At 39.8% G+C, this 9,628-nt stretch overlaps 1 protein-coding gene across 1 annotated transcript; it reads right to left on the bottom strand.

The window, feature by feature from the left end:
• Positions 1-4,381: 4,381 nt before the first annotated feature.
• Positions 4,382-9,085, bottom strand: abrab (actin binding Rho activating protein b). Its single transcript, XM_056240888.1, has 2 exons — positions 8,382-9,085; positions 4,382-4,901 (listed from the first exon to the last, which is right to left on the bottom strand). Exons 1-2 carry the CDS (start codon positions 8,954-8,956, stop codon positions 4,418-4,420), a joined length of 1,059 nt encoding a protein of 352 aa, XP_056096863.1. The 5' UTR covers positions 8,957-9,085; the 3' UTR covers positions 4,382-4,417.
• Positions 9,086-9,628: the final 543 nt, after the last annotated feature.

The raw sequence follows: 9,628 nt of genomic DNA, 5'->3' as shown, positions 1-9,628 counted from the left end.
GAAGCGCCTGACCTGGGCTACAGAGAAGCAGCACTGGACTGTTGCTCAGTTTTGCATGTCATTCGGAAATCAAGGTGCCAGAGTCTGGAGGAAGACTGGGGAGAAGGAAATGCCAAAATGCCTGAAGTCCAGTGTCAAGTACCCACAGTCAGTGATGGTCTGGGGTGCCATGTCAGCTGCTGGTGTTGGTCCACTGTGTTTTATCAAGGGCAGGGTCAATGCAGCTAGCTATCAGGAGATTTTGGAGCACTTCATGCTTCCATCTGCTGAAAAGCTTTATGGAGATGAAGATTTAATTTTTCAGCACGACCTGGCACCTGCTCACAGTGCCAAAACCACTGGTAAATGGTTTACTGACCATGGTATTACTGTGCTCAATTGGCCTGCCAGCTCTCCTGACCTGAACCCCAAAGAGAATCTGTGGGATATTGTGAAGAGAAAGTTGAGAGACGCAAGACCCAACACTCTGGATGAGCTTAAGGCCGCTATCGAAGCATCCTGGGCCTCCATAACACCTCAGCAGTGCCACAGGCTGATTGCCTCCATGCCACGCCGCATTGAAGCAGTCATTTCTGCAAAAGGATTCCCGACCAAGTATTGAGTGCATAACTGAACATAATTATTTGAAGGTTGACTTTTTTTTTTTTGCATTAAAACACTTCTTTTATTGGTCGGATGAAATATGCTAATTTTTTGAGACAGGAATTTTGGGTTTTCATGAGGTGTATGCCAAAATCATCAGTATTAAAACAATAAAAGACCTGAAATATTTCAGTTGGTGTGCAATGAATCTAAAATATATGAAAGTTAAATTTTTATCATTACATTATGGAAAATAATGAACTTCATCACAATATGTTAATTTTTTTAGAAGGACCTGTATACTGTATATTTGAGTCCTGAAATCAGTGAAATTCTGACCTTTGAGAGCGAACAAAGTTTCACATTTTTATGATACAGCGTTTCCTGCTAATGGTTTTTGATCCGCATTCCTGCAATTATAGTCAGCTCTCATCTGTCGGGTTTCCAGACAAAACCACATGCTGGAATGCTTGGCATTGGTTTATCAGTTTGCTCTGTGGTTGTTCTGCTGCATTACTGTCTTCATGAACTTGACACACAACCACGTGACAAGGAAACACTGCAAATGAGTGTGTAGCTTCCCATAAACATGCTGTCATTTATTATTGTAGAATGTCTTGCATATTTTTGAAAGATTACAGCCAAACATGCGTGTGCTAACACACTTGTTTTAAATACACATGCCAGCATGACGAAACTTAGTGTATTAACTAGTTGCCATTTCAACACTATATATATGAGAATAATATGCACCAAAATTCAGAAATCTTTGGAAAAAGTAAAAGGCAAAAGTAAATTGTTTATGTACATTTTCATCTCTATTTTTTTGTGTTTATTTAAAATGAGACAAATCTGATATTATTGTAATCTTATCTCTGTTCTTCAACAGTTGAGATAGTTGTTTAATGCTGATCTAACCGCAGAAACACTCGCCGGGTTTAAACCCCAGTTGCTCAGGCGGGGCATGTTGTCACACTGCGTTCCAATGAGCTCCTATTAGAACTATGATATTCTATTCTAGACTTTTATGAATTCTATTGAGAAAAAGGTGAATAAAGACTGAGAGTCAGAAATAATCAATGTATAGAAATGATTAATTTATGATAATGTTTTGAACTGTATAGCTGTGTTCAAAAAATAGTTTTTTTATTATTGAAAAATGCCATCATTTTATATGAAAAACTTAATTGTATTTCATTGAGAAATATTTTAGTTTGTCTATTATAATTTTTTGATTAGATCAGATAACTCTTTAATCTGTCATGGTCATGTTATAATGTGCTCCACCTATGGGGCATGTTGTCACATTTCACTTCCATTCTTTCGGGGTAAATAAAAAAAATGTATACACTGGATTAATAAAATAAAACCACATAATTTTACTAGTTTGAAATTAATGTGGGAAATAATGAATAATCTGAACCCAAGTGAATTTACACAAACTGAGAACTGTAGCATTGCTGCACAACTCCCTCTTCTGGATCATTTACAGTATGACAGATTGTGTAAATCTTACAGAGAAAACACCACCAGCTCTACTCCATAGTCTTAGTGCAAACGTCTGAAAACAAACTAATCTAAAATCTCATTCATTTAGCAGCTTCTAATTTACAAAGAACGAGTCAATAAAACAAATCTTTTTACATGCATATGCACAAATGCAACAAACATGACATTTTGAGGATCAAGAAAGGCAGAAGCTAGTGGATCAACATGCAAGAAAAGAGTGAATCAAAAACTAGGGGTAACTTATAATTAAATTTAAATTACACAAAATATAACCATGACCAAAAACCAGAACTCAAGAGAGGCACAGAAATATGAAACAAATCCAAAACAGGAGTTACGACAACAACAACGAACAAAACACGGGAAAACATACGGGGTATTTATACACAAGGAGTAATGAGAAAACTACAAACACATGTGAATAATATCTGCGCTAATCAACAGCACAACTAGGAGGACAAGAGGAAATAACCACACAAACTAAACATTAAAGTCCAAATGGGAGACATGACACATATAATGACACAAAGCTGGTAAGACTTTACAAAGAGGTTTCATTTAACATGAACTGACAATGAACTGCATTTATTAGTCTTAGGTTAATCTCAGTACATTTTTAAGATTAAAAGTTGTATCTGTTAACATTAGTTAATGCACTGTGAGCTAACATTAACAGAGGTTAATACATGCTGGAAGAATACATTTCTCATTGTTAGTTAATGCAGTAACAACCTTACTGTAAAGCGTTATACAGTAAATGTAAACGCATAATGCCTACCTGTAGTTGTTTTACCTTTCTACGTTTTATCAATAGCAGCAAAATCATTTACATTCAGTTCAGAGTTGATGTACTAAAATGTGTTGATTTTAATTGTAAAAATCTAGCAATCTCTACTATTTGTGTACTGTGCCTTTGATACTCAGTAAACCCTAATTAAGATAAGTTGATTTGTTTGAGGATAATTCTAAAAAATGCTGGGTTGTTTCAAGCCAAATTTAGGTCAAATATGGACAAACCCAGGTGTTGGGTTAAATATTTGAATTACATTTTAACCCATTCTTAGGGTTTGTCCATATTTGACCCAAAATTGGGTTAAAACAACCCAGCATTTTGCTGGCAATCATTCTGCATTTATCTTTTTCTTTAGTTTCATTCATTTTCAAGTGAACTTGAATGTTGTTTCTGAGAGAACATCACAGACATTGACGAGATAAAGTGATATTGTCACCATTATGGTGATTAGTGTTTCCATTGGTTGGGCACTTAGAACTACTTTTATAACAATATCATTTTTTTTTTTTAAAGTTATTTTTACTTTCAACAGAAACATAAAGCAAAGTCTGACTTTAAACTAGATCATCAACTATTCTACATGGGAAAAGTTAATATAAAGTTATGATTCAATAAATGAAATGTTTTTCACACTAAAAAGTTATGTGAACTCAATAACTGATAATATTGAGTAGAACTGACTGAGTTACAGCAGATTTCTAATTCCCAGCATGCTTTGCTTCAGAGCAAATGTTGAAAATAAGTCTTATTTTATGTTTTTGCACAAACCCGTTACTTATTAATGTTTGGTTTTAAAAGGGTTTCTAAAGAGCAGAGCCTGTGGTTAGATTGAGGATGGTCTAAAAACATTTTTACACATGTATGTGTGCTATTGCTAGCTGGATGATTGAAGCACTTCATTTACTGGAGTAACTCTTACTTGGTGTTTTTAAGGCAATAAGTTTGCATGGTTTTAACAAGTAAACCAGATCGATATTCAAGTACATACACATTCCAAGTTGCTTTAAAGTCCCGCTGGTGAAAATCCAGCTTTTAATGTTGTTTATGTGTCTATGTGGTGTTTTTAATACGCTTTAAGACACACCATGTGTAAATTCATAAGTCGACAGCATTGCTGAGTATTTTCTGCTTAAAACTGCAGTGAACCAAAGACAGTCTCAAAAACACGGTTTGAAATCGCTGGTGTTTCTGATGTCACAAACGACCTTGTAACCAATCAGATCAACGTGTGATCGCCAACCAGTGGATCTCTGAGCTGAGGGAGTGAGTGGAGGCGGGGCTCATCTGCATATTCATAGAACCGCACATACTAAATGAGGCAAGGGTGTCGAGTTACATTCAGGATATTTTAAGGCATGAAGACATTTCTTTTCAAGGAAAAAATGTTTAATGTCATTCTGGTGATAAAAGATAAAATTAAGGGATAAAATTACTGACTACAGGGGGACTTTAACCAGGGGGGCTTGTTTTTTCTAAGTTTGCATGCTTTTTCAGTAAGGTTAATTCAATTTTACATATCATGTCAGTCTCATGTCATACTAACAGAGTAATAATGACGGCATCATCCTGGCCCTGCCACAGCATCTCCCCCTCAAACGCCAGCTTTCCATGCTTTCTGGCCCTCATTAGTATTCCCACGACTTTATCAGAGATCCGCACATATCTGTCAAACAGATCTCCGAAGGTCACTCTGGTGCATCCGTCTGAATCCCGGTCCGCCATGGTCCTTATGATGAAGCACATGTCATCGATCTCGCGGTGGATGTGCGCTTCTGCGCGTTTGGCCCGTTCTGCGGTCTTGCTGCCCTCTTTGGGCCGCCCGTAACCCTCCTCGCCCCTCCGCAACCGCGTCGACATCGAATACTCATAATCAAAGTCCTCGCTGAAGGGGTTGAGCTTCTGGTTGACCGTGTGCTCCGACGCCCAGTCCTGCCAGCGGCTTTTTAAACTCCCCACAGCGCTGTATTTCTTTGACAAGGCATTTATTTTGTTGGCATCTTCAATTTCCTTTTTGCCCCTAAGAAGATTGTAGAACATATGGGTAATACAATAATGCAAATTGTAATGTAAAAAAAAAATTGTCATAGGCTATTATAGCTATTTTGTTTGGTCACATGTGTTTAAAGTGCTCATTAATGACTTTCTTAATGAGTGATTTGTTCAAAAACACTGATTCATTCAGAAAGGAAACAAGTGACTGTATGAGTGAGTCACTGAATCTTCCACTCAACCAATTTTAAAAAACAAACAGATTAATCCAGGAACGAAACAAGTGGCTGTCTTTATGAGTTATTGAATAATTAATTAACAGTGTTGGGCAAGTTACTTTTAAAAAGTAATTAGTTATAGTTACTAGTTACTTCTTCCAAAACGTAACTAATTTAGTTACTCAGTTACAAATTTTAAAAGTAACTAGTTACTTAAGAAAGTAACTATTGCGTTACTTTCAAGTAAAATTAAATTTTAAATGCTCAAATGTGACCCCACCTCTACCCTATCCGACTATGCGTTATGATGGGTCGTTCGCAATTCATGAGCGTTAGCCGTTAGTGAGGATGGGTCGAACTAGTTCACACTACAGGATTATAAGCCCGATTTAAGCCCGATTTGCAAATCGTTGAGCTCGCCGACAGGTCAGGGTGTTATCGCGTGCAAATCGCGGGGGATTAGCGGACGATGGACGCTCGCCAAACTGTTAGTATGAAAGAGCCAACAACGCATCAAAGACACTCGCTGACGCCTCGCAGACGCGTCGCCGAGCCCAGAAAAATATCTAGCATGCTAGATATCCAGAGCTGTCGCCGACTCAACCTCAGTGATGTCATGAGCTACAGCCAATCAGAGCAAGGCATGGGTCTTCGTCTTCTTCGCTGGGTATTAGCGCGTGTGCTGTTTCGCGTCATTTCCGGCTCGTTTTATCGCGTGATTTTTTGTGACAAAACGTGGTTTGTAGACAAGATAGAATCGTTGGGTGACAGAGTTGTTGTCAACTCGTGTAGTGCGTTACCTCCTGTTGCGGATCAATCACGGTGTGTCGTGTGGTGTGAACGGTGTGAACAGCTCGACAACTTGAACACTCCTGATTTCACAGAGAGCAAGTCATGTAGTGTGAACCGCACAGTTCAGCCCGACGTTTTAAAATCATGTAGTGTGAACTAGGCTTTAGTGATGATGGATCGACTCGTTCGCGAATGAGCGTTAGTGATGATGGATCGACTCGTTCGCGAATTAGCGTTAGTGATGATGGATCGACTCGTTCGCGAATTAGCGTTAGTGATGATGGATCGACTCGTTTGCGAATGAGCGTTAGTGATGATGGATCGACTCGTTCGCGAATTAGCATTAGTGATGATGGATCGACTCGTTCGCGAATGAGCGTTAGTGATGATGGATCGACTCATTCGCGAATTAGCGTTAGTGATGATGGATCGACTCGTTTGCGAATGAGCGTTAGTGATGATGGATCGACTCGTTCGCGAATGAGCGTTAGTGATGATGGATCGACTCGTTCGCGAATTAGCGTTAGTGATGATGGATCGACTCGTTTGCGAATGAGCGTTAGTGATGATGGATCGACTCGTTCGCGAATTAGCGTTAGTGATGATGGATCGACTCGTTCGCGAATGAGCGTTAGTGATGATGGATCGACTCATTCGCGAATGAGCGTTAGTGATGATGGATCGACTCGTTCGCGAATGAGCGTTAGTGATGATGGATCGACTCGTTCGCGAATGAGCGTTAGTGATGATGGATCGACTCGTTCGCGAATGAGCGTTAGTGATGATGGATCGACTCGTTCGCGAATGAGCGTTAGTGATGATGGATCGACTCGTTCGCGAATTAACATTAGTGATGATGGATCGACTCGTTCGCGAATGAGCGTTAGTGATGATGGATCGACTCGCTCGCGAATTAGCGTTAGTGATGATGGATCGACTCGTTCGTGAATTAGCGTTAGTGATGATGGATCGACTCGTTCGCGAATTAGCGTTAGTGATGATGGATCGACTCGTTCACGAATGAGCTTTTGATGGGTCGTTCGCAATTCGCGAATGAGCCGACTCTAAGAGCCGGCTCTTTTAGGTGAACGTCGGGAGCTGGCTCGCATATCTGAAGAGCTGACTCTATTTTTACAAATTTAGCCTATAGAAATGAAATAATTATGTAATAAAAATTGAAATATTATAGTCAAAGTCATTTAAAGAGCCGTTTGTGAGCCAAAAGAGCCGGCTCTTTTCAGTGAGCTGAGTCAAAAGAGCCGAATGCCCATCACTACTATGCGTGCTTTCGAACACCCGCCCAACTCTACCTCTGATTGGCTTACAATGACATTTTACTTTACCTCAGCCAACCGTCAGCATGTATGCGCTTGTCTCGTGCTCTGCCCACTAACCAAGGAAGAACAGTAAAAAAAGTATTTGCCTCTCGCTCAGAGATCTAGTTGGTCTGATGAAAAAAAAACAGCTTAATCAGTTATAGTAACGCGCCGCATTTTTTGGCAATAACGGTAACGGCGTTATTAAGATGAGAAGAGTATTCAATTAGATTACTAGTTACTGGAAAAAGTAATGCCGTTAGTAACGGCATTATTTCTAACGCCGTTATTCCCATCACTGTTAATTAAACACTTTCAAAATCAAATTTATTAAACAATGAAACAGTTGGTTTAAAAGGTGTTTTAAACCGGTGTACCAAAAGTGCTCATAAATGACCGTCTTTATGAGTGAACTGTTCAGAAACACTGATTCATTCAGAAACTAAACATGTATGAGTGAGTCACTGAATCTTTCTCTCAACCAATTCTTTCAAAAAACAAAACACAGATTCATTCAGTAAAAAAACAAGTGACCGTCTTTACAAATCAATGAATCTTTCACTCAACCAATTCTTTAAAAAACACAGAATCATTTAGGAACGAAGTGGCCGTCTTTATGAGTTATTGAATAATTAATCAAGCACATTCTTTCAAAAACGAATGTATGAGTGCCTCACTGAATAAATCCTTCAATCGATTCTGTCAAAAACACTGATTCATTCTGAAACGCCACAGGTTCAGTTCTGTTGTAGATTCAGTTAGAACGGGTTTCTTTGTGGAGGGGAAATAGAGAAGCAACTGACCAGCTCTATTTAGTCTAAAATGTAATGTACTTCATATTAACTTCTTGTGTATTAAAGTTTTGAAGAACAGTTGGTCTGAATAATCAATATGGCTGTCAAGCTCATGTGATAGGTCTTTTCCATACATTACTAAATATTAAAATAACCCAACGGTGAATAAATGTGCACTAGATTACACACACATATGGGATTTCTATCAAACACATGGATGTTATTTAAAGTGTTTGACTAAAATAACATAGCATGTTATAATTAAATTGATTTACGACATTTAAATAACTTTCTAACGACCCTACTAAAAGACCACATGAGTTCTCCTTTATCACCTTTTCTTCTACCCAAAAAAACATCTCATCTGTATTAGAAGAGCAGAACTTACCCGAGAACAGAGGATCTTTTGATAGTGACCGCAGTGCCTTCATTGGTCCTGTTATCCTCCTGATTAACTCCCATCTGTACTCCTGTATCCTCATCGTCCTCTCCGCTCTCCTGAACCGGCGTTTTCTCCTCTTCCATCTCCTTCCAGCTGCGCGTCAGCTCCGACACCATGTTGGAGCACTTTCTCCGGCGCGTGGGCGACCCTTTCTGGCTCAGCATCTTATCCAGGTCGTCCGTGTCCGGGTCCTTACAGATGCGTTTGGTCAGAAAGTCAATGCCCGCACTTCTCTCCTGGACATCCCTCGTCACGGTTTTCAGCACTTGTCCGGTTTTGATGCGTGACTCTACATCATCCTGGTTTTTATTGGTAAGGTCCTGGCTGGGAAGAGCCTTCTGAGAGGGTCGGATCTTTCCCGAATCTTTGGGGTCTCCCGGGGCCCATCCGCTGGGTTCGCTGGCCTGCTTGTCCTTGTTCTCGCTCACCCACTGCTGCCAGCTCCGGGTTAAACCGCACACCATGCTTATGGCACGCAGCTTTTTAATGTTCTTGTTTGCTGAGGGCTTCCTTTCAGACATCGTTTACCTCCAGGGATCCCTTCCCTCGTTCAAGTCCTTTGGCTTTGTGATTCCCAACCTGTAGTAAATTGTGGAGCTCTAGCACAAGTGGTTTTGAAATGGGTGAACCATCGCTACGCTGCGGTGGAAAGTATGCCAGGCATCCCGATGATCATCTTTCCTTGACACTTCCCGACCTCCGGGATTGGTGGGGAATCACGTTTCATCATACACACTGGCCATCGCTGTAAACAGGGCAGAGTGTGTTAAGCTTTTCCTAGGCTTCACAAATGTGCAGACAGCGCCTTATCTGGATACTTGCTCTAAATTGATTTGGTCTTGTGCTTATCAAGACAACTATATCGCCAAGTGGTAAACTGCCAGTGTGAACTGTGTGGATCATGTGCACACACTGGGGTTCTTTTAACCCATGTTTGGGTCAAATATGCTTAAACCCAACATGGCGACTTTAATGCAACTTGAATAGTATGCACTTGAATAAATACTATTTGTATGCACTTGAATATCGATCTGATTTACTTGTTAATGCAAACTGATTGCCTTAAAAAGACCAAGTAAGAGTTACTCCAGTAAATGAAGTGCTTCAATCATCCAGCAACATACATGTGTAAAAATGTTAATGTTTTTAGACCATCCTTAATCTAACTACAGGCTCTGCTCTTCAGAAACCAT

The sequence above is a fragment of the Rhinichthys klamathensis genome, unplaced genomic scaffold, assembly GCF_029890125.1.
Source record: "Rhinichthys klamathensis goyatoka isolate OS25496 unplaced genomic scaffold, OSU_Roscu_1.1 h1tg000617l_1, whole genome shotgun sequence".
NCBI classification, from domain to species: Eukaryota; Metazoa; Chordata; class Actinopteri; order Cypriniformes; family Leuciscidae; genus Rhinichthys; species Rhinichthys klamathensis.
Note: the sequence above shows the minus strand (reverse complement) of the source record. Positions and strands in the feature narration are given on the sequence as shown.

Coding starts and splice junctions, on each gene's coding strand:
- abrab (XM_056240888.1), bottom strand. CDS start 8,956: ATGTCTGAAAGGAAGCCCTCAGCAAACAAGAACATTAAAAAGCTGCGT. Junction 4,902..8,381: donor AAAAGATCCTCTGTTCTCGG/GTAAGTTCTGCT, acceptor CAATCTTCTTAG/GGGCAAAAAGGAAATTGAAG.